The 24,968-nt window shown below is 45.5% G+C and overlaps 3 protein-coding genes across 5 annotated transcripts; 1 reads left to right on the forward strand and 2 right to left on the reverse strand.

Annotated features, from left to right (window-relative positions):
* The first annotated feature begins 124 nt into the window (after window positions 1–124).
* LOC111930392 (olfactory receptor 8J2-like) lies at window positions 125–2,802 on the forward strand. 2 transcript variants are annotated; one of them, XM_023928416.2, is made up of 2 exons: window positions 125–821; window positions 1,450–2,802. In XM_023928416.2, the coding sequence occupies exon 2, from the start codon at window positions 1,463–1,465 to the stop codon at window positions 2,453–2,455; it is 993 nt and encodes a 330-aa protein (XP_023784184.1). In that variant the 5' UTR covers window positions 125–821; window positions 1,450–1,462; the 3' UTR covers window positions 2,456–2,802. The 2 variants fall into 2 exon arrangements, with proteins under 2 accessions (XP_023784184.1, XP_086748119.1); XM_086891993.1 differs by having other exon boundaries at window positions 135–821; window positions 1,447–2,802.
* A 3,056-nt stretch (window positions 2,803–5,858) lies between these two features.
* Window positions 5,859–7,046, reverse strand: LOC111930596 (olfactory receptor 5AR1-like). The gene has a single exon (XM_023928688.2). The coding sequence runs from the start codon at window positions 7,014–7,016 to the stop codon at window positions 6,072–6,074; it is 945 nt and encodes a 314-aa protein (XP_023784456.1). The 5' UTR covers window positions 7,017–7,046; the 3' UTR covers window positions 5,859–6,071.
* Window positions 7,047–10,980: 3,934 nt separating this feature from the next.
* Window positions 10,981–15,361, reverse strand: LOC111930597 (olfactory receptor 5J3-like). 2 transcript variants are annotated; one of them, XR_015288672.1, is made up of 3 exons: window positions 13,154–13,224; window positions 11,537–13,051; window positions 10,981–11,240 (listed from the first exon to the last, which is right to left on the reverse strand). XR_015288672.1 is itself a non-coding variant. In XM_023928689.2 (2 exons), the coding sequence occupies exon 2, from the start codon at window positions 12,947–12,949 to the stop codon at window positions 11,978–11,980; it is 972 nt and encodes a 323-aa protein (XP_023784457.2). In that variant the 5' UTR covers window positions 12,950–13,051; window positions 13,154–15,361; the 3' UTR covers window positions 10,981–11,977. The 2 variants fall into 2 exon arrangements, 1 of the variants encoding a protein (XP_023784457.2); XM_023928689.2 differs by having other exon boundaries at window positions 10,981–13,051; window positions 13,154–15,361.
* Between the last annotated feature and the right edge of the window lie 9,607 nt (window positions 15,362–24,968).

Genomic DNA, 24,968 nt, shown 5'->3' on the forward strand with positions numbered 1-24,968 from the left:
AGCTTAAATAGAGTTTGAGGGTCAAGGTGTGGATGGAGCCCCCAGATGAGGTGATTAATGCAAATTAGTTCACTCTGGGACAATTAATCACTGTCTGAAAGTGCCCAGAGTTACCAGCTCAGGTGTGGACATCTGGGCTGCAGGTACCTCAATGAGGGTAATTCCATCCTTGAAGGAAAACTGGGCTGTCTGGGGTGCACAGAGGGACATCAGCAGCTCCAGAGCCTCTTGGGGACCCTCTGACCAGCTGGTGGCTCATCCACACGATAGATTTGAGATCCCTGAAGCACAATGGATTTCAGAATTACGTTCTATCCTTTCTTTTCCCTCTCCTTTCTTCATTTGCTGTGCCATGAGGAGCTCTGAGGGTTTTGTCCCAGGAGAGCAGAGGGAACATATTTACAGCCCTGTCACCCACAGGCTCAGAGTCAGGGGAGCACATCCATCTCCACATCATCCTGGGTGTTCTCTGCCGCATTTGGGATAAACCCTTGGCTCCCACCACCACAACGAGGGCACAGGAGGAGCTGTAAATCCAAGAGAAAGAAGTTGACTTCTTTCTTCATGTCCTGATATCCTCTTTTTTGGGGGGGCTGTGTTGGAAAACAGCCTCCCAAAAATATTTGTTTTTTATAATAGATGGGAATAATGGCTTCTGCAGATCAGTTTTTGTTTTCCTTAGTCAGCTAAAGCAAGATAAACAGATTTATGGAAGTGGTAAGGACAGGTCCTATTTAATTATAAAGAATTGTCAGCAGAATGCAGTTGTTATCAAATCAGCCTCTGGACTTGGATTGTTTTATAATTCATTCCCATTCCACGTAAGTTTTATCTTAATTCACATGGTTTTTGGATGTTTCAGCCTGCTGGAGCTCAGAAAGATATAAAACATAAATTTATCCCTGTGATTTTTATCCAGTGTGAGTGATATGTAATGTAACAGTTCAATGGACTGGATTAATAATTAAAAGACAAGGAAAAATGTTCTTAATGTGGTGTAATCTGGGATTTCACTGGCACTGGGACTTTCTCCCACTCCAGGTTTACATTATCTCTGATGAGATTCCTCCAAGGTGTCTTCTGAAACAGATTTCTTTCAAACCAAAAGGGAATAAATATCTGATTCTTTTCTTCATTCTTAATTAACATGTGCCAGAATAAATCCATAATTTTAGGTATCCAAGCACAAAAAAGCAAATTTGCCATTTGTGTTTCTTCAAGCTCTGTGTTCTTTTCTAAGCATTTTAGTTGATAAATAAAAAGTATGGAATTTATGTTTGGAAAAAATATGGAATGTACAAAATTAAATGAAATGCAATTAAATTATTTAATTAATTAAATTATTAATTAAATGCAATTAAAATGGTGATTGATTTGAATTAAATATGGCCCAGAAGAAAAATTCTGGATTTTACAAGTCTGATGTATTTCTTCCCTTTGCCTCAGCAGGTAACACCCAGCCATGGGAGGAAACCACACACAGCCCAAATTCATCCTCCTGGGAATTACAGACACTCCCTGGGAACAGGCTCCTCTTTTTGGGCTCTTTCTCTTGATTTACATTGTAACTTTGGCAGGGAACATCGGGCTGATAGTCTTGGTTTGGGTGGCTCCCAGCCTCCACACCCCTATGTACTTCTTCCTCACCCACTTTTCCCTGGCCGACATCTGCTATTCCTCCATCATCTCCCCCAAAATGCTCACGGATCTGTTATTTGGGAATAAAACCATTTCCTGGGCTGGCTGCGTGACACAATTCCACCTCTTCGCTCTCTTTGTCACGGCCGAGTGTCACCTCCTGGCCGCCATGGCCTACGACCGGCTGGTGGCCGTCTGCCACCCCCTGAGCTATGTCATGGTCGTGTCCCCCCGGGCCTGCTGGCAGCTGGTGGCCTGGTCCTACCTCGTGGCCTCCCTCAGCGCCCTCGTCTACACCGGCTGCACGTTTGGGGGCTCCTTCTGTGGGCCCCACCACATTGACCACTTCTTCTGCGACGCCAGCCCCGTGCTGAGGCTGCTGTGCTCCGACACCCGCCGCAGCGAGGTCGCCATCTTCGCCCTGGCCACCGCCAATGGGCTGGGCACCAGCGTGGTCATCCTGCTCTCCTACGGCCGCATCCTCCACACCGTCCTGGGGATGCGCTCGGCGCCCAGCAGGGCCAGAGCCTTCCACACCTGCGCCTCCCACTTGGTGTCCGTGTCCGTGTTCTACGGCACCCTGTTCTTCATGTACTTGCAGCCGGCGTCCCGGCACGGCAGCCGGGACAAGGTGGCCTCTGTCTTCTACACCGTGGTCAGCCCCATGCTCAACCCTTTCATCTACAGCCTGAGGAACAAGGAGGTGAAGGTAGCACTGGGGAAGTGCAGGAGGAGGATAAACCTCTGCCGGCATCAGAGAGGTGCAGCTAATGGCATCAGGGAATCCTGGAATGTTTTAGGTTGGAAGGGACCTTAAAGATTGTCTTGTCCGACATGCCATGGGTGGGGATATCTTCCAGTATCCCAGGCTGCTCCAAACCCCAGCCAATCTGGCCTGGAACACCTCTGGGGATGGAGCAGCCACAGCTTCTCTGGGCAGCCTGTGCCAGGGCCTCACCACCCTCACAGGGAAGAATTTCTTCCCAGAATCCCGTCTAAACCTTCTCTCAGCTTAAAGCCATTCCCTGTTGTCCTGCCACTCCATAACTGTTCCTCTAAAGCAAGAATAAAAAAAATAAAATTAATTTATTTGGATTTTTCCCTGATCCTCACAATTTTATGTAGGTTCTTCCACAGTTCTTCACAAAACTCAATTACGATATTTATCCTGGAGAAACAGACCTCAACAACCACATCTTCCTTGGGAAGAAACAGGAGCGGGAGCCTCAAACTTGAATTCCCTTTGCAGCCACGAGGCTGTTGGAAGAACTCAACCAGAATTATTCTAGGCAATTATAAACCTCTCTTTCTCTCAGGAAGAGTAAATCACAGTTTTATTGGTTTATCACTTATTTTGCACTGATCAATATGTATTTTTCTTGCAAGATTATTGTCCTTATCCCTAAACTCCAATAAAATTCCTCATTGTTACCTGTGAGTTATTTATTAGAGCTGGTGGAAGGGAGCATTTGGGAAGAATATGAGGATTTTTAAATTTGATAAATGAGTAAGATAAAAGGCTTTAAAAATGCATTTTTTTTCTGACTTAGAGGGATAAAAAGCTGATGTGAGTCAGGTTCTCAAAATACACCTTGAAATAAGGGGAAATACCAAGGGGAATGCAAGTGTCCAAGTGCCAAAATACATAATGAAAACCTAACAGGTGCATTTCATCCAAGCTTTAAGCACATGACTTGGTCTCTGTAGGTGAAATAATTCTCAGCACCTGATTTATTCACAGTTGGGATCTGTTTGGGTCTGGAAAGGGCCCTAAAAAAGCCAAAAACAATGGTTCTCCAAATTATGGCTCAATCATGGCCACAACACTGGGGAGAGACCAGCAATCTTTCATCTTTTCCTGACAGGCACTAATAATGGAAAAAAACTCCTAATTTTTACCTATCCTAACAAATTCAAAATAATATTTGCTGGTTTTGAGGGCAAACTTAGTGCAATCCTGCAACTTCGTTTCACAGTTCAGGTGGTCTGGATAAGCTCAGCAGACACTTCCCCCTCTTCCTCCTCTTCTCCACACCCCTCATTTTGTTTGTCCCTCACCTGTTGACACTTTTAGGGGTGGGATGAGTTCTGACTCTGCAGAGGGATAAGCCTTGGCTGTGGCAGAGAAAGGTGGAAGCAGAAAACTTTTCCCTTTGGTGTTGTGTTGTGTAGGCGCTGTGTTCTGAGGAGTTACATGAGGATTCACTTCCATTTGAGAAGTAAATGGAAGATGAACAGTGTCCTTCTTCTCTGGAGAAAAACAGCAGGAGAAGAGCTGCTTTAGGCTTGGGGAAGTGGGGAAGGTGGATTTGGACCTGGATGAAGAAGTTGGAATTGATATAATTAAATGATAAAGGTCTTGGCAAGACACAGACTTCTGGTATCAAAGTTGTGTGGGAAGGGACTTTAAAGCTCATCCTGTTCCAACCCCTTGCCATGGGTAGGGACACCTGAAGCCCTGTCCAACATGGCCTTCAACACTTCCAGAGATGGGGCAGCCACAGCTTCTCTGGGCATCCTGTGCCAGGGCCTCACCACCCTCACAGGGAAGGATTTCTTTTCTATATCGAGTGTAAACTCACTCTCGTTCAGTTTATGATTTTCAAGTTTAAATGAAGAACTGAGAAAGCCCACAAGCTGGTTTGAGCTCCAAGGTCCCACCACACAGGTGCTTACAGCTATTTTTGCCTCAAGGGATGCTGCTCCCATTCCTAGAGCAAGAAGTGATCCCTTGGAGACCAACCGCCCTTCAAGGGATCACCAGCTTAACAAGATCTTCTGGGCTTTGCCAGGAAAGTTTCTTAATCATCATCATGGAACTTCTCAGAGGGCTTTTCAACAAGTTCTTTCATTCTTCTTAACGAGCCATGAGAGACTAATTAACAAAGGAAAACAAGGAGGAAACTTTCTTCCTCGTTAAAGACAAAGTGAACTTCTCCAGCTGCTTTGTTTGTCAGGTCCAGGCCCTGGAGTCAAAAAGCTAGAGGATCAATGTGTTTTCATGGACTGTGTTAAGAGACTTTAAAGCTCACCCAGTGCCACCCCTTGCCATGGTCAGGGACACCTTCCAGTATCCCAGGCTTCTCCAAACCCCATCCAATCTGGCCTGGAACTTCTCCAGGGATGGGACAGCCACAGCTGCTCTGGGTGACTGGTGAAGGGCCTCTCCACCCTCCCAGGGAAGAATTTCTTCCCATATCCAATCTAAATGCTCTGTTGGTGTAAAGCCATTCCCTGTTGTCCTGCCACTCCAGACCCTTTCCCAGAGTCCCTCTGCAGCTCTCCAGGAGCCCCTTTAGGCTCTGGAAGGGGCTCTCAGGTCTCACCTCTACAGACTGAGCTTAGACATGGGTTAGTGCTGGTCTTAGAAGAGCTGGCTTAACAGTTGGGCTCCATGATTGTAGAGGGCTTTTCCAACCTAAATGATTCTGGGATTCTTTAACTGTTTTTACCCCATATTTGCTCCTAGTCAGCATTCCTGCCACTCCTTCTGTGCTCATTTTCACTTTTTCCTTCCAGTTTGTTTTTCCTTCCTCTGTGTCTCATGGTTTGTTTTAGAGGGGAAATTGCACAATTGCTCAAAACTAAGCAAAACCTGTTAAATAATAAAACCAAAATAAGGACAAAATTCCAGGATAGGAAGCAGCAGTTGTAATTCCACCGTGATCCATAAGAGATGCCAGATGAGGGGTCTCACTGCTCTTGGAGCAAGCTTGGGCCTTGAGTTGGGTCACTGCCCACCCTGTGGCGGCACACCAGAAATTCCCTTTGGAATGGATGACTTTGGAAGCAGCTCCTTCAGCAGGAGACTTGCACTGATAAGTAAACACCATCAGTTTCAGGAAGTTCAGTGGAAGCCGGAGGGTTTGTGTCCCACTTCTTTATATATATATTTATATATGTAATTATATATATATAAATTTATATGTATAAAGATCTTAATATATGTATTTCTTTATGTATATAAAGAAAGTTTATAGAATTTATTTATATATTTTTCTTTAAATATTTATAATTGTAAATATATACAAATTTGTCCTTGAAATATATAATTGGCTTCTTGGCATCACAGAGAAATACAAAGAACTGGTGTAAGAAATGGAGATTCAGGGACTGGGAAACAGCTTGGGATTTGAAGAAGTGCTGCAACTGCTAATTGGGAAGAAGGGAGAACGCTTTAGAAACTCTCCTGCTGCATTTTATTTTTACATTATCTGGGATATCCTGATGCCTGAACACCCAAAGAGTGTCAGAATCAGGCATATGGAGAAAAGTTTCTCTTTTTATTCCCCTAAAAGGAGGAAATGGTCCCAGGTAACTGTAATCAGAACAGATGAAGAGTCCCTGGTCCTCAAGCTCTACAAGTGGTCAAGAAGGGCTTAAATTCCTGAAATTAAAATACCAAGCAGCAAGCACAAATAAAATAGGAAATACTATTTTTCAGCTGAATGTTTCCTCCCCATCAGTCTCCAGAGCGCGGCCTTCACCTCCTGGTTCCTGAGGCTGTAGATGAAGGGGTTCAGCATGGGTGTCACCATGGTGTAGAACACAGAGGCCACCTTGTCTCGCTCCCGGGAGCTCCTGGAGCTGTGCCGGGAGTACATGGACACGAGGGATCCGTAGAAGAGCACCACAACAGCCAGGTGGGACGCGCAGGTGGAGAAGGCTTTGCGCTTCCCCACGGCCGAGCGCGTGCCCAGGACGGCGGCCAGGATGAAGCCGTAGGAGAGGAGGATGGCCAGGATGGTGGCAGCCAGGTTGAAGCCCACCATGATGAACATCCCCAGCTCGTTGGGCGTGGTGTCCGTGCAGGAGAGGGCGAAGAGTGGGGGCCCCTCGCAGTAGAAGTGGTCGATGACGTTGGGGCCGCAGAAGCTCAGCCCAAGGGCCAGGCCCGTGTGCAGGGTGGCATTGGTGACCCCAGCCAGGCACGAGCCACCCACCAGGAGCACACAGATCCCTCGGGACATGGAGAGGGAGTAGAGCAGGGGGCGGCAGATGGCCACGTAGCGGTCATAGGCCATGGCAGCCAGCAGGTAGCACTCGGTGGTGGCGAAGGCCACGTAGAAATAGAACTGGGTGAGGCACGCGGCATGAGAAATGACCTTGTCCTGATCCAGGAGATCCTGGAGCAGCCTGGGAGTGATGCAGGAGGAGTAGCAGAGGTCGAGGAAGGCCAGGCTGGTCAGGAAGAAGTACATGGGGGTGTGGAGCTGGGCAACCAGCCGGATCAACACCAGCAGCCCCACATTCCCCAGCAGGGTGATGACATAGATCACCAGGAACACCACGAAGAGGACAACCTGGGTGTTGCCCTGCTCTGAGAATCCCAAAAGGACAAAGTGAGCACTGGGTGTTCCATTCCCTTTGGCTGCCATCCTAACGCAGGTGCTGCAGGAAAGCCGAGATGCAGAGTCAGGATATCCCTGTTTTCTGCACAAACATGTTAAAAATGCTTGTATTTTTATCAGCAAGCACAGCCTGGAGATGCAGGAACTGCAGAATTTACTGTTTGTTCAAAATACATTGTTCAAAGTACATGTTCAAAGGTCATCAAAGTTCACTATTGAGTTTGTTTCTAATGGTTTTAGTCTGGTTTAGCCACTAATTTGGTTTGGTAAATCACTTTGCACAGTAGAAGGTTTATTCCACCTCTCAAAGAGGTTTAGGGGGTTGTTACTAATCAGATTCAAAACATTAACCCCAGTAATTTATCCTGACTTTAGAAGTAATTATGAATTTTATAAACGAACTGAAAACAACAAAAAACACCCCAAAAAAATCCCAAACCTTCTAAATCTGGTTTAGAAGATCCAAAAGAGAGAAAGCACTGTTGAGAGATCAGGACATCTTTAAAATTTTCTTTAGGAGAGTCAGAACAAATGAAAATAAAACAAATTTCTGTCCTTCCTTCCCATGAAATTGAAATTCAGGTCGGAGCAGGATATTTGTATTAAAAAAACTCTAAATATTGTGATACTCATTCCTGTGAGAAGTGTGAAGTTGAGGAAGAAAAGGGTTTTAAAAGCCTGTAGGGACCAAAATGGTTGTGGTGCCATGGGGGGAGTAAGATGCTGATAATGCAGTTCAAATAAATAGAAATAAATATATATAATTTAGGAAATAATCCAGGTAGTGCTACTATGAAATGAATGATCTTCAAGGCCAGGTTGAACAGAGCTTGGAATAACCTGGGCTAGTGCAGGGTGTCCCTGCCTGTGGACCATCACTGGAGGATCCATAAGGTCCCTTCCAACCCAAACCATGGATTCCATGATAAATTCCTGGGTTTCACCTCAGAGGCCCTGAGGCTGGATGATTATTTATTGTGAGAACAAGCTCCTTTCCTTGCAACAAATAACTCCTTCAGCCTAATTTTGGATAAAACTCACCTATTTCCTCACATCTCGGGGCCTTTTTTGCTTGACCAGATTTTACCTCCCAGACCAAAATTTCAGGGAGAAATGAACCCAGATTTCTTCCAGTATTAGTGTGGAAGACAGGAATAATTTATCCTCACAAAGAGCATCAAAACTTGACTAAAAAACCTGCTGTGTGTAGTCTTCATTCACAGGAGAACCAGGGGATTTGTCATTGCCCAGCCCTGGAGGAAGAAATTTCCCTTGGGAATGGATGACTTTGGAAGCAGATCCTTAAGGAGGAGACTTGCACTGGTAAATAAATGTTATTAGTTAAAACAACTCAATTAGTTTTGGGAAGTTAAATGGCAGCTTGAGGATTTATTTATCACACTCTCTCTCTCTCTCTCTCTCTCTCTCTCTAATTAAATATATTAACATTTTAATATATAAATAAATATAGATGTTTATTTTATATATGCAGTTATAGATATACTTATTTAATACATAGAAATATTTTCCTAATAGATATAATTTTATTTTATATATTATATGTAATTACATACATTTAAATGTATCTCTTGGAATATATAATTTCCTTGAATCACAGGGAATTAAAAAGAACTGGTGTAAGAAATGGAGATTCAGGGATTGAGAGACAGCCCAGGGTTTGGAGAAGTGCTGCAATTACCAATCAGGATGAAAGAAAAACTCTGCCGGAACTTTCCTGCTGCAATTTATTTTTACATTTTCTGGTAATAATGATGAGCTGAATTTAAGATTTTTAGGCTCTGATTGACCCTTCAGTCAGCTTTCCCAGAGTGTGTCTCCTAATTCTGCTGATATGAGGAATATTCATCCAAAATTTGAGTTAAGATTGAAGGTTCAGATGTACTGGAATACATGTTTTGCCATCAGGAAGGACCTTCTCAATTTCCTGGACTTATTTGTTATTATATTCCATGAAAACCTTCATGGAGAGGCTCCTGCTTCTGCAAACACCTGGGAAGGACAATTTTCCCCACCTGGAAAAAAACTGTCTCAAAACCAGTTAAAATTTCAGCGTTTCTGATTAATAAGATACTCACAGTTCCTTGAGCTGAAGTCCACAAGCTACATCAGTCTGGCCAAAACCAGGAAGTTTTCTGCTTCCACCCTCTAACGTGGCTGGAATATTTAAGTTTTACCCCTTCCCCACGCGACCAATTACCACAGGGTCTCTTAGGCACCTGAACACAGAACGGGCCTTCCCCAGAGGCCCTGGGATCCATCCCGAGGTTTCTCCCTGGAGTTTTAGGGATGGGATGCCCACAGCACATCGGAATTGATGCAGGCAGAGCCTGGGCGATGCCATTTGTGAACACAACGCTGTCAAGAGGAAAGACCAAAACAAGAATTTTTGCTAAAGGCTTATATTGGAAATATTTTTAAATTCTTCTCTAATTCTGTATTTCTCTTCCCCTCTCACCGTCCCAAAGAAACTTTTCCTTCCCTGTCCCTCCAGCTCTCAGTCAATGTTTTTCTCCACCTGCTGGTGTGTGTTCTTGCACCCAGGAGGTATCGATGGCTCATCTCAATCTTGGTGGCCACCACAACCTCCACAGCTGCTCTCCAGCCTGTCCTGGTGTCTGAGACAATTATTACCCATGGGCAACACTCAGCATTTTCCCTTTTCCAAGTTCTTCTTGTTCCCATCTGCCCATTTTTGACCAGAAAAGCTCATTTTGAAAAGCCATTTTGCAATGTGTGCTTCAAAATGGGTTCAGGAGATTCACCAGGAGTAAACTGTGTCAGCCAGAGCATCCTGGAAGGGCTGGGGTTGGAAGGGACCTTAAAACTCATCTCAGTCCAATGCCATGCCATGGGCAGGGACACAAGATGACCCCTGAGGGGGGGTGCGTCCATCAGAAGCAAACATCAATGCTGGACATTCCATCTCCTTCCCACACAGTGGCTCCCTCTCCTCTCATGGTCAGATGCTGTTCACAGAGATGCTGGACACAGTTCACCCTCCTTTACCCAATCCCCACTTCCACAATAAGCCAAAATCTTTTGGTTTTGAGAGCAGCAGCTCCAGCACGAAGCCACAATGTGCACAGTGACAGTGCCTTGGCCACAGGCTCAGTGTTTAATTCACTAAGGGCTCATGTTCCTGCTTAAATGGTCAAGGCAAGACTGGATGGACAAAGTCATTGAATAGTTTCTCAAACTATTATTCAAATATTGAATATTTTTCAATTTTTAAAAAAATATTCAGTATTTTATTGCCAAACAATGGTTGTAAGGCCCCAGTTGCTCTGGAGCTTATGTTTTAAATGTCATCATGTTTTATTAAATTAATAATTATTAATTTAATAATTAATTAATGTTTTAAATAAAACATTAAAAATAATCTATAGTCCTGTTTAAACAAAAAACGTACAATCTTTTCTGCACTTAAATCAAGCAATGTCCTGAGGGTGGCAGGGAGGAACAGATGAGTGGGAGAACAGAAGGAGTTACACAGAGGTCCCAGTTCCTGGTCTTGATCACAGAGTCATGGAATTGGTTAGGTTGGAAAAGTCCTCTAGGATCATCAAGTCTGCCCATTCCCACAGCAGTGCCAACATCACCACTAATCCATGTCTCCAAGTGTCACTTCCACACGCCTTTTAAATCCCCCCAGGGATAGGGACTCCACCATTGCCCTGGGAAGCCTGATCCAGGGCTGGACAGCCCTTTCCATGGAGGGATTTTCCCTCTATCCAACCTAAACCTCCCCTGGTGCAGCTTGAGGACATTGATTCCACACCTGGAGATGTGTGAGTTGGAGACCTCTGGGGTCCCTGCCATGGTGGGGTCAGCACAGCTGGTAAGAAAGGAACAGGAGCATAAACAGCTCAGGGGGATTGATCCAGGCAGGCAGACTAAATAATAATCAGGGAATTAACAGGAAGCTCTGGCGATGCCTTGAGAGGCTACCTAGAACAGAGACTAGACAAAGAATAAAGTAGGTATTTATTAAAGGCCTTCAAAGGATACACCTTGGGCAGTACAGGAGCCCAGCAGAGGCTATGCCCAAGATGGATGCTGGGTCACGAGTTTTCACACTTTTTGTAGGTTTTGGTCCATTTACATATTGGGGTTAATTGTCAAAATACAGCTTCAGGTAATGAAGTGCCATCCTCCCAGACTGCTCTCCTCAATTCGCTGTTGTTTGCACTTTTTGGGCCTGAAGCTGTTACGGTGTCCTTGGTTCTTGGGCTGGAAAAGGATTGTTTTGTCTAACTGAACTGTGAGGAGAAGTTGCTAACACTTTATATGAAGTTCTGAGTTATATACTTACGCAGTACAGAATCTGAAAAATATGAAAGCTAAAACTTAAGGCATCATTCCCCCCTTTAGAGGCTTGACAAGGCCTCTACCTTGTTGAGTCTCTATTCTAAACATCTACTAATAATAAAGGAACAAAGGGAACAAAGGACTCAGCTCATTGATCCTAAGTGCCTGTGAGTTGTGTGTCATCAATAAATCAGCAAACTACCTTGATCCAACCCAACTGAGCAGCTTCTCTTCCATCCCAAGTTATTCCATGTCTCTAGGAGAGTTCCATCATTCTGGATTTTACCACGGACCTGAGACAGGATGAGATAATGCTCTGATTGGAGGTTTTGGGGTTTTTTCACATATGCAATGCTTGTGCACCAAAACATTAAGACCAAATATATCTCAGAATTCTGGAATGGTTTGGGTTGGAAGGACCCTCAAGGCTGATTCAGTTCCAACTCCTGCTGTGGGCAAGGACACCTTCCACTAGACCAGGTTGCTCCACGCCTCATCCAAACATCAAAATTGGAGTGAAATTACTATTTTCAGCTGATATTAAATCAGCCAGCACATCATCTAAATCAAAGTGCAGAGTGTGCCAAAAATGTCCCTCTGACATATTTCACAAAATTCCCAGGGTAGCACCCACATCTCCATTGTGGCTGGCCACAAAGTTAAAACTTTGCTTTAACAAAGTTAAACAAAGTCAAAATCCAAGATCGTTTTGTTTTCCTGAGTCTCCTCCAAGCCTCCTTCACCTCTTTGTTCCTCAGGCTGTAGATCCAGGGGTTCAGCATGGGGGTCACCACAGTGTAGAGCACAGCAACCCATTTTTCTCCTCCCCTGGAGGTATCTGACCTGGGGATTAAGTACATGAAAATCAACGCCCCATAGAAGATGCTGACAATGGTGAGGTGGGAGGCACAGGTGGAGAAGGCTTTGTGCTTGCCCTCGGCTGAGCTGATGCTCAGGATGGTGGGGATGATGGCCACATAGGATGCCAGGACCACCAGGATGCTGGGAACACCAAGCAAAGATGAAGCAGTCCTCAGGATGGCAAGGCTGAGGGTGGTGTCAGACGTGGAGAGCAAGATCAGCAGGGAAATGTCACAGAAGAACAGATTGATGGTGCTGGAGCCGCAGAAGAACAAGCTGGACATGCCGATAGTTTGTCCTATGCCATTGGTCAGCCCCAGGAGGTAGGACCAGGTCACCAGCTGGGAGCAGCGCTCTGGGGACATGACAAGGGGGTAGAGCAGGGGTTGGCAAATGGCCACGTATCGGTCATAGGCCATCACAGCCAGTAGGAAGCACTCAGTGACCAGAAACAGGGCAGAAGTGAACACCTGAGCCAGGCACCCAGCATAGGCCATTCTCTTCTTCCCCAAAAAAACCCCAAACAACATCCTGGGGGTGATGATGGTAGAAGAGCAGAGGTTCACAAAAGCCAGGTTGCCCAGGAAATAATACATGGGGGAATGGAGCAGGGGGCTGGCTCTGATCAAGGTGATCATCCCCAAGTTCCCCAGGATGGTGACAAGGTAGGTGAGCAGGAACAGCAGGAAGAGGGTGACCTGAGTTGCTGGGTTCTCGGTGAATCCCACCAAGCTGAACTCAGTTGCTTGGGTGCAATTGCTTCCCAGCATTCCTTCAAAGAGTGTTGTCTGTGTGAACTCCTTGCTGGAGGTTTCTTCCAGCTGGAAAACCCTTTTTGCAGTGGGATCTGCTTGGAGACAATCCTACAAAATCTAAAATGAGAGTTTAGGCACAGATTGATTAGACAGTGCTGGGTGGAAATCATGGCATGGGTAGGGAGAAGCTGTAGGTTACACAGCCCTGAGGAGCTTTACCTTGGTGCTGCGTTTAATCCCCCTGTGTGTGTTCAGTCTGGGACTTTGAAATTATCCTGCACAACCTGAAACATGGAGAAACCAAATAAAAGCTGTAAAACACAGCAGATTATTGATTATTCATCCTTATCCTGCCAACCACCTGCTTTGTCTGTCTTCTTCATAGAATCTGGAAGGGTTTGGGTTGGAAGGGATCTTGAAGACCATCTCATTGCACCCCCTGCCATGGGCAGGGACACCTTCTACCAGACCAGCTTGTTCCAAGCCCCCATTCAGTGTCGTCTGGTTTACAGAGAAGGGGCATCCAAAACTTCCTGACAATGAAGTCTACCCTCCCTCCTGATTCAGCTGGTTTTGCCCTAAAAGATTTTCCCAGCTCTTTACCCTGTTCCTGCAGTCTTCAAACAAAAATACGCAACACCCAAAGCTGAGCAATCTCCTCCTGAAAATATTTCTTTTTTTGGGAAAAAAAAAATTAAAAATCACCTTTTGGATGTGTCTTATATCAGCAATAGTAAAATCCGTAAGTGTTCCTTACAGGAAAGCTGCCAGTCCTCATCCAGGAGCCCTTTGCGTTCAGTGAGAAGTACCCAGAGCGAGCGTTGCGATGGGGTGTTCTCACCACACACCTGCAGGTGCAGATCACCTGGATTTGGTGCTAAGCCCAGAGTACAATAAGGAACTGGAGCACAGGAGCCTCCAGGTAGGAGCTGAGATGAAGACTGAAGTTGTTTCCTCTTTGAAAGGGAAAATGACAGGAGATGGGTGGCTCGGCATGCGCTGTCCTTGCTCGTGGTCCTCCAGGATGATCCTCCCCTACATCTCCACGCTCTCCCTGCTTGCCTTCTGATGCTCTTCAAGGTGGATATTAAGGTGCTCTTCAGGTGAGTTTAAAAATATATCACTGTCAGCAAAGACCTTTTTCCATGTAATTTGGGGATTTAGAGGCTCTTGGAGCCCCGGGAGAGTGACAAAGCCCAAAGCAGGTTGTTATCTCTTCTCTGAGCTTTTGAGTTTAGAGGCAATTACACAGAGGAGATGATCTCACCTTGAGTAAGCCACAGGACTTTGGGGACTCCACAGAGCAACCACAGTGCAAAACCCCACCTGTTGTGTCAATTTTTTGAGCATTTCAGATATTTTCAGCTCTACAAATGCTGTGTTTGGCCTTATCACACCAGTGAATTGAGTGGAATCTCACTGGTAGGGCACAGTCCCATGGGAGCTGGTATCCACCAGAAGTTCCAGTCACCAGAGATGATGAATCACCTTTCTACCCATTCTAAATTCCTTAGACCCAAACCACACTCACCTGTCCAGTCCCTGGAAGTGTTCAAGGTCAGGTTGGAGCTATCCAGTCTAGTGGTAGGTGCCCCGGCCCATGGCAGGGGGGATGGAACAAGATGAGCTTTAAGGTCCTTTCCAACCCAAGCCATTCCAGGATTCTATGAAGTTTGGCTGCAAGAATCCAGGAGAATCACAGAATATGCTGAATTGGAAGGGATCCATGAGGATCATCAAGTCCAGCTCTCAGCCCTGCATAAGCCCATCCCCAAGAGTCACACCATGTACCCAAGAGCATTGTTTAGATGTTTGTTAAGCTCTGTCTGACTTGGTGCTGTGACCACTGTTCTGGGGAGTCAGTTCCAGTGTCCAACCACACCCTGGGTGAGGAACATTTTTCCAATACCCCCAACTCAAACCTCCTGTGACTAGGACAGAAAAGACATCAGTGTTTGCCCCTCTTCTTCCCCTTGTGAGGAAGTTGCAGACTGCAAGGAAATCTCCCCTCACTCTCTTCTTCTCCAGGCTGAACACACCAAATATCCTCAGTCACTCCTCCAACAGCTTCTCCTGAGGGGCCTGCACCATCTTTGTTGCCCTCTTTTGGACAGTCTCTTATAGTTTCATGTCTTTCTTATATTGTGGTGCCCAGAACTGCCCCCAAGACTCAAGGTCAGGCTGCCCCAGTGGGTTGCCTTGTCATAAAAGGAAAACAGGTTTGATAAGCAGGACTTTCCCCTCATGAAGCTGGCTGTGATTGATGACTGTGTTGTCCTCCAGGTGTTCCTCAATAGCTCCCAGAATCACCTTCTCCATAACCTTCCCAGGTACTGAAGTGAGACTAACAGGCCTGTAGCTTCCAGGGTTCTCCTTCCTGCCCTTCTTGAGAATTAGAACAACTTCCAGTCAGCTGGAACCTCTCCAGATTCCCAAGACTGCTCAAAAAATTGAGAGAGGTTTTTTGATGACATCACCAGCTCTTTGAGGATTCTTGGATGAATTTCATCGGGGCCCATGAATTTATAGGGATCCAGCTGGAGCAGCAGTTCCCACACAATTTCAAGCCTGTCTTGTTACTAGAGGTTCTACCCACTGTCCCTTCAGCACAAGACAAAGATCCCACTTCTGTGCTAGATCCAAACACAGAACAGGACCAGCTGCCTTTTACTGATGGGGGAAAGAAAACGCCCAGTTTACAGAAACAGAAAGTGCAGAAAAATCAACAAAGACCATACTTTTGGAATTCAGAACTGGCACTCCCCTGAGCAGGAATAGGTGTTGAAATGCCCCAGACCCCAAGTCTTGTTCCCAACAGAAGCAAAGGTCTGAGCTGAAAGATGTTTCTGGATTTCAGGTTTCCCATGTTTGGGATGGGAACAGCCACAGGACTGGGAACAGTTCCACCTGACATGCAGCAGATCCCCAATGGAATAATAAACCAACACTGATGTTTTCAATCTCTGAGTGACACCAACTTCTAAACTTCCATCTCCTGGTCTTTGGGGCTCCCTAGAAAAAGAAATACTTTAGATAAGAGCATGGGCAGTTAAACATGTCCTCAAGCAGACACACAGGCTGGTCCCACAGTCTTGTAGCTCTGTCAGACACCGATCACACCTGAAGTTTCCCTCTGGGATAACCAGCTACACTGGGTACATTTACATTCCACCTTGGACACCTCACCAACTTCCATGGCACAGTCAGAAGGCATTTACTTAGCTGAAGGGAGGCAGATGGTAGGAGAGTGTGGGAAATGGAAAAGTAGAAACTTCCATGGATGCTGAAGTGTTCAATCTGCAGCCTTAGAAAGAGCTTGGGCTAATGTAATGATAAAGGTACACAAAGATTAAGTAGAAAAATTATAAACTTATGTTTCTCTAATTGTAAGAATATGCCTTGAGTAAGTAGGAAATTATATTAGGTAAAATAGTGAGAAGTTTAAGTTGTAATAATGTGATTTACAGGGTAGGCTAAGACTCTAGAAGCTATAATAGAGGGGGGGGTGTGTGGGTACATGAGCTATTTATTGGCTGAAAGACAGACACAGTGTGGCAGAATTAGCCAAAGGTGATGGGTTATTAAGTAGAAACAAGTTTTGTGTTAACTGTCTATTGGACCAAAATGTTACATATTGCTGTGTGAGGAAGATACTTGTGACTACCTTTAAGCTATGGCTGACCTGCTGCTTCTCTCCAAATCTCATGCCTTTGAGAGTGATGTCTTATCTGGCTTACTTGAGCAATAATAACCTTAAATAGCATGGTAGTCCCATCCCTCGTTTTTCATCCCCACAGAAGAGGTTTCTGCAGCTGTGAAGTTCAGGAAGTCAAACCAACCCATAGGCATCCAAACCCAGGGACAGGCTCCTGCCACAGCCTGGGCTGGGAAACAGATGGGGGAATCCTTTAACCTCTGTAGGGAGCAAGGGATAATTGTTGTTTTAACACTTCCTGGCTGGGTTGCAGTTATATCTGTCCTGCAGAGTGAGGGAAATAGAGATGGAAATATGAAGCTGTAAAGCCAGGCTGTATGGAAAAATCAAATATAGTCTGGCTAAGGTACAGTCTGCAGCCTTCCTCCCACTGGGCTGGAAACATCCCAATGCATTAGGGAAAGGAAGGGACACAGAATTAAATGCTCCTTTGACACCATGGCATGTCAAAGCCCTTTCCAGAGGCTGGGAAGAATTTACAGAACTTTGCAAGAGATTCTCCTTTGGTTTTTTGTTATTCCAAGCAATGCCAAGCAGAGAGATGGCCATGGACCAAGGATGAACACCCTCATTGCTCCCACCCCCCAAACACTGAGGGAAGTCCCCTACCCTGTGCTTCCAGCCTGCGAGATCCCAATAGCCAGTGTCATTCCAAGAAGTCCAGCCTGGATTCTCCCTGTGCTGCCCCATCTCCACCCCAACCATCCAAGCAGCCTCCTCCTCTTCTAAACAAGCTTTTGTCATGAATATTCCAACCAATCCATTAAAAAAAATCAGGAACCAGTCCCACTAGAAAGACGGAACCCTTCTCCTTGACACATCAGATCCATTGCTTCATGGAATGATGAAGAAAGCAACACAGGTTTTTCTCAGTGAAACAGGGCAAAAACAATGAAAAGGCTGAATCATTTCTCAGGTCTTTCAGCTGCACAATCACCTTGAAAACAGGCACTAGTGGTCAGCATGGACATCCATGGATCCACTTGATTCCACCATGAAAAACCCAACTGCTTGACCTTGGTTTCCATCACAGCTTGGGAATACTGTGTCAAGTACATCCCTGGTGCCACATCAATACCCAACCCCCAGGTATGGGCAGGACATTGAAATCACAGTTCCCTGGGCTAGAAATTACCCTTAAAAATAAGAGACATGCCAAGAAAACTCAGCTTTGTAATATCTACAAATATCTCCAGTGCTTGGCTGTGACAGGGTCTCCCCAGCTGCAGTTCTGGAGGACAGTGAAGTGTTAGGGTCACTGGTGCTGTATCTCAATCCCTGTAGGGCTACAATCTTTGGTAGCAATGATGGGGGGCATTGCTGAGCTTCTCCTTGTGTGATTCTTTGCTTTGAGCTCTGGTAAGTGACACTTAATTCTTGAAGCTGGTGTCTGTGTCTGCTGCTGACCCTGCCACATGGCAGAATAAAAACCTGCAAGGATTTAAGGTTTTAGGCCTGGAATTCCCCTTGGTGAGCTTGCTCCAGGTCCTGATGATGTACTCTTGCTGGAAGTGCCACAGGACCGCCCAGGACCTAGGAGCTGTAGGCTGGTTGCTGCCTCTGTTCTGCACTGGGAACAGAGAGCCACTGGGAGGATTTGGGGAGAAATCTGAAGATGGGCTGGGGAAACCTGGTCTGGGATATTTTACCTTCCTGATGTTTGGTACCAGTGCAGTAGGAAAATCCAGGTTTCCATCTAGCTCAGAATTTCTTGGTCAAATGAACAAAGCTCTGGAAGATCCTGGAATCTGAGGGGGTATTGTTCTAATTCTGATTTAGAGCCACCCCCTGTCATAAAGTAAACAGCATTTCCTGCAACTGGCAGACTTCTGTTCATCTCCATCCAAACATTTAGACTGCTCTGTAGCTGATGTGCTGTTACCAACATGTGTAAGGTCCTTTTCTGTGCAATGTAATTAATCTTACTCCACCTAAAACTGAATGTCCTTCCAGGTATTTGTGACCTAATGAACTGATTTCTGAACCAAAGTTCCCAACCTGAATGAGGATGGCTCTAGTAGACACATTGATTCCTGGTAATTCTGTCCTTCTGGCTATGGAGCACCTTGGGTAAGTCAGAGACTGGGAAATCTGTGGCTTTTCCTCATATAAGTAAATGCATTTATGGATATGGCACTGTAAAATCAGTTGTTTTATTGCTTATCTACAGAAATCAAGTATTTCACTATCAAATAAAGCTTTTCTGTCTTCTGTCTCTGTTTCTCAGAGTTTTCAATAAATTTTCATATTTGCTTCTTGAAATTCAAAGTTCTTCCAAAATGCACAGGGAAGAAAGTGAATGACAGTCACAACACTTGAGCACTTGTGAGAGGAAAACAGAGGCTTAATTCAAGAGTTCTGCTAAGGAAAATGTTAACTGAATTAGGTACAAGCCTCAAAAATAGTTAAAATTTTTCTTCTAATAATGACATAATGAAAATAAAGGAATGGAATAGATAGTATAATTTTAGTATAGTAGTATAGAATATATATTATATATATATTTAGTATAATTATATATATATTTAGTATAATTATATATAAATATGTATACTCTATAATCTATAATCTATATTATATATTATAAAATATATATTATAGATTATAGAGTATAAATAATATACTCTATATTATACTATTTCTATTATTAATTAATTAATTAAATAAATAAATTTTTTAGTCTAATTTTAGAAGTAGTTTAGGAAGTACAAACTGCACAAAATTATATCAGCAAGATGGAAGAAATCAGTTCATTTCAAGAAATCATTGAGGTGATTTTTCTAGGCAGTTTTTCAGCTTGAATGGGAAGGAAGGTCTGCTGAGATCTGGTGTGACACTTTGTAGCTCAAGCCACCTCTAAAATAACAAGCTGATGTTGATATTTTCACTTTCTTTTTAGGGAAGAAATGACCTGAAGCTGTTCTTGTCTCTGGCAATTTCAGGGCAGACTTGGATCTCTGCTCCAGCTGTCCTGGTGTGTATGACGGGTGGTTTTCTGGGATGTGATGGGTAAGGGGTAGCATTCCAGCCTGGAGAGCTGTTCTGGCTGCACTGCAGGGCTGTAATGGCCTCCTGGGTTTCTCCTCTGCTGCTGCCCCAGTGCAGACCTGTCCTGCCCTTTCAAGCAGCATTTCCTTTCTTTGGAAATTGATCCATCCTATGTTCAAGAGAGAGATTTTTGTTGTGGCTGTGTTCTGCCTACCTAGACTGGCAAATGCTGCATCTGTGGTTGGAATATTCTTATGGAGAGTAGGTGATTTAGGCTCAGCCTGAAGGAGATTCCCAATAGAGTTTTAGAGAGAGGTGATGTTGGGTTTCCTTGGTTTATTTAATTTTAGTGTTGCCCAATAAACAGTTGAACAATTTTTTTCTTCCAGAATGCTGCCAGAAAACCCACCTGTGTGCTTCATACATCACAGGTTTTTCCATCTGTTGTCCCACTGGGACACCCCAGAATCCTCAGGTACAGAGGGACTTTGAGAAACAGGATTCCCAGCAAGATAAACGTGGTCATGCTTTTGTTATGGATTTGCTCGAAAAATTCTGTGAAAAAATAATTTTCAGCTGGTTTTTGCACAAAACCAAAATTAAACAAGCCAGCTCTGGGAAACCCTACAGAAGCTCTCACTGAAACTCCATTGGGAGTTTCCTCTGGGCTGAGCCTAAATGTCCTGTGCCCCTGAGAAAAAGTGTCACCTCAGTATGGGGTACAACTGACTTGAGGCTTTAGCTCCACAGCAGTGCTGCTCCTCTGTGGATGTACACTGTGGATGAGGAGGGACTGGCATGGAAGAAGGAAGAAAACAGCCAAGCCTTTCACAAGCTTTTCACAGTTGGCATTGGGGCTGGAGGTGCTTACCTCCTCTGCTTTGCATGCATTTTGTCTGCTGTTGTTTTTCCAACACCCTCCTATCCCACAGGTTAAACTTCGCAATGCACAGGTGCTATTTGGCTCCCTCTGGACTCAGCTGTCTGGTACAGGGGCAGTCTCCCTCTGTGGGCTGGGTCACAGCTGCTGATATCTTGCTAACACCAAGCCCTGCCCACCTGTCACCAGCCTGCGCTGAGCTGGGGTCTGCTGGGTCCCGGGAGTGGCTCCAGGCCAGGCCAGGCCCCTCCACCGCAGCCCCACCCGCAGCGGCTGCCATGGCCTGAAATCCATCACCGTGACTGCTGTGGCCACTGCCCGGCAGAAACCATTATGACCATCTGCTGCAGACCTTGATCTTCTCTCAAGGGAGAAGAAAGGACAGGGTGACGACACATGAAGACAACATGAAAACACCAAGGTCAGTAAAAGAAGGAGTCAAGTCCCAGATGGAAGGAGAATGAGGAGATGCCCTAGTAATGGGGCTGAAAGTTCTTTTGGTAGGGCCATGGAGATGGACAATGATATACTGAAATATCCTCTTTAATTCATGGGAGAGTATGGGGGGATGGAGTGTTCAAACTGTAGATATGAGCAGAGGCAACCATAATTAAACCAAGCAGATGTTGGAGTAGCTGTGATCCCATGAGAAGCTTGAACAGAGAGAGAGATGAGAGTGATGAAGACCCTTTGCCCCCAGGGAGAGAAGACCGCTGTTCTCAGAGATAAAGATGATCACAGACATAGATGAAGAGAACCTTTGTTTTTTGAACAGCTCATCGTTAAAGCAGTACCCCATCAATTGACATGACCCATAAATTCAGCTGTGTGAAGGCTATGAAAATGGGAGGAGCTTCACGATTACAGATTTTTTTTTTCCCAGACAGCTGCTATTCATGGAAATGAAAGGCCATGAGAGAACTGTTTCTTGTGGAGAAGTCTCCATGGCATAGCAAGAGAAAGCTCCTCTCCCTACAAGAACTGATGAAAGACTATTGTAGAGTTGGTAACTGATTCAAAATCCCAGGTTTTGTCTCTACATTGTCAGTTTGGAAAAAAAAAGAAGTCAGGTGTGGGGAAGAAAGGTGTTCTGAAGGTTTTTTTCTGATATTTTTATTTTTTTAGCTCTGTTAATAAAGTTTTCTTCATACCTTTTAAGTTTTGGGCCTGTTTTGCCCTCCTTCTAATCCATATCTCACAGCAAGCAATGAGTAAACACCTTGGTGATTTTTAGTTAGTTTTAGTTTTTAGTTAGAGCTAAAAACCACTAGACCATGGCTTGTATTTGTCCTGTAAAATCACAGTCTATGATACCTGGGTGTACAGCGATACCTTGCAAAGGTATCCTGTGGCACTGGATCTTCCAATCAGCAGTGCATGCAATCCTCTCCTGATGGATTGTCTGGGCCTAGCCTTGAGAGGGACTTTATGTACCTTTGAAGTGCTTATGCTTGTTGAGACTGAGGTGGAAACATCCATTCCAGCTGATCCTCTAATCCTTCCTGTGAGCTGATCACATAGGCTTGCACAGGAAGGCAGGAAGATGCTTGTGTCATTGCACATCTCCCCCTTGTGCCCAGTCTTCTGTTTCCCTAGTCCTTATAAGATTGTCAGTTAGTATAGACTTTGTATTTGCATTGTCTGGCTGGGTTTCCCACACCAGTTACAGTTAATATTTACATTCCTCTGTCCTTGAAATGTCACCATTAGAGTGGCTTGCGGGAACAGTTCGCTCTCAGGTGGCCTTGTTGTCCACATCTGTAGCACTGGGATGTCAATTTTACAGCAGCTGCAATGGAATCTGCTAATAAAGACACACTGTGAGATTCAGATCCAACCTTGGCACAGGCATTTATCATTTCATTTAAGGATGGATTTTCATTTGGCAGCAGTTCTACAATCTTTCAGCAATCCTCATTCGCATTGTCCCTTGCCAATTGTAAAATTAATTGATTCCTGGCCTCAATATTTATGATTTGTTTTCCCATGGCATCCTGCAGTCTCTCTATGAATTGCGTGTACCATTCTTTGACTCCCTGTCTGATCTTTGAATACCTTTGGGTTGGGTTAGCCAGGTTAGCCACTTTAAATAATGCCTGCATCCCCAAGTTTTTCACTTGTGCCAGCACTAATGGATATAATCTTGCTTGCAGTTGGGGGTCCCCCAATGGTGGTAGTCCTAGGAGTTGAGAAACCCCTGCCCCAAAACATGGGTCTTGCAGTGAAATTCTTAGGTTTCTTAGCTCCTGATGTTCTGCACTGCTTCTCCAGGTTGACTCAAAAACTATATATTGAACTGGGGTATAAATCAATTTCGCTAGCTGCTTAATAGCAAAAGGTGTTACTTCCTCAGTGGTTAAAAATCACAGAGTGTTAGCAATGGCAGAAGACCCCAGTCCATGTTGGCAATGAGCTGGCGTAGTTTGGAAAGAATTTGCCACTGGAAGGGTGTGTATTTATCAGGCATGGCTCTGCTGCCTCTCAGCACAGAGAATGCTTCAACAGTCCCACCGCCAGGCTCCCAACCCCCGGACATGGGCATGACAATTTTGTCTGCTCCCTCATAATCCCTGCCCATGACAGCCACTCGCTTTACTTGTTGCCAGAGACTGACCAGAATGGGTGTTCTCTCAGGGTTTGGCAAAGGGATGCTGGCTCCAGTTCTCTCTGTGGGTGTATGTTGAGTCCCAAATTGGTATATATCGCAGGGGCTGCTCCGATTCCAGTAGTGGGGGCGGTGCATGTGCAGTGGCAACAGCTTTAGGAACCTCCAATCCACTGGCATTTTCAGGTCTGACATTGGCTTGATTTCCAGGTATCCATGACGTGTCTCCAGGGTCCACCCACAGATCATGGTCTCGGAGCCGAGCCAATCAGCTCCGGGAGAAGGTGGCCTGAGTGTGCCCATGGTGGCGAAGGACGTATGTGGCTCCAGTACGTGCTGTTCAGTTGCACAGGCACACTTGGGACAGGTGACCTGAGAGCTGCTGCAGGGGTAGCAGTCCAGTGTGACTGCAGAGCTCTCGTCTGACACAGCTGCAAGGCATGGCACAGCAGCAAACACGCCTCCACAGCTTGATGCAGCACTGCAGCAGCTTGGTGTGGCTCCACAGCAGCCTGGTTCGGCCACAGGGTGCTCCACTGGCAAGGCATCTTAGCACTGGGCAGTGGTGCAGCTTGGCTCCGTGGCACTCTGCTAGTGAGGCATGCTGGCATGGGGCGGCAGCGCGGCTCTGTGTGGCTTCACGGCAGTCTGCTGGCGAGGTGACCTGGCACAGAGCAGAAGCACAGCTCTGTGCAGTTTTGTGGTGCTCTGCTGGAGAAATGTCTCGGCACAATGTGGCAGTGTGATTTTGTACAGCTGCAGGGAGCTCCACTCGTGAGACATCCCAGTACGGAGTGGCAGCGCTATTTCACATGGTTGTCTCTCCTGTCCTCCTCTCCCACGCACTCAGTGCAGCATCCAGATCTCCTGCTGCTGCTCCTGGTGCCCTGTCCTTGTCACTGGCCTTGCTGGGTGGCACCCACAGCATCCCCACTGCTGTCACCGTGTCACGCTTGGTTTTTAACTGCTTTAGTAAGTTCACAATGAGCCTCCAGGGCTTTATTACATTAATGGCAGTCTCATTGCCTATGGAGGCTGCTTCAATTATAAATCTGCCAGCCCACTCCCATGTTCTCAAGTCTAGGACAGCTCATTCAGTCATGTCCAGTCTGTGGTTCTTGGACCACATTAGCAAGGCTAGCAAAGCCCACTCACCGTATTTTATCCTTTGTTTCTTTAAAAGAAGAGTCCATATCTTAATAACAGGGTCCTCCTGACTGAAGCCTATGTTCCCACATCTCCCAGTGGCATCTTCTATTCACAAAGGGTCTGGACCCACATGGCTTTCTCTGCCACCTTCCACAACTCTCTCCGCTGCTCACAGCTATACCCACTGCTCCACCGGGACTACCGTGCCTCTTCCCGCCGCCGTACAGACTGCAGGCAGAAATTCCCGCTGCCCCACGGCTTCCCCCACCACTCTCTGCAGCCTTACAGGCTGCAGGAAGCAATCTCCACTGCCCTCTCTCTCCCCACAGTATGTGTGGCAGCTTGTTGCGTCACGTCAGGTGTCACCACTTATTGATGATGCTGGAGACAGGCACGTGAGAAAACACACCGAGGTTCATGCACAACAGCCAACTTTTATTAAGTGCTCTTCTCCTTATATTGTTTTGAAAGCCTACATGGTTAGTCCTGATTGCCACCTGGCCAACCAGATAATAGCTGCCTGCATCCCCAGCAGCTTTACCTGCTCCCCAGAGGTCCATACTGGTCAAGTTATGCAATCGAGGTAGTTACATAATTGGTGACATTTCAGTTACAAAATTATAATTAGGATTATTTACAACTGTGAAGCCTGCAGGCCAGCTGTTAGCCACCACATTTGTGCATATATATATAAAAG

Source organism: Cyanistes caeruleus, chromosome 6 (assembly GCF_971803275.1).
Source record: "Cyanistes caeruleus chromosome 6, bCyaCae1.hap1.1, whole genome shotgun sequence".
Taxonomy (NCBI): domain Eukaryota; kingdom Metazoa; phylum Chordata; class Aves; order Passeriformes; family Paridae; genus Cyanistes; species Cyanistes caeruleus.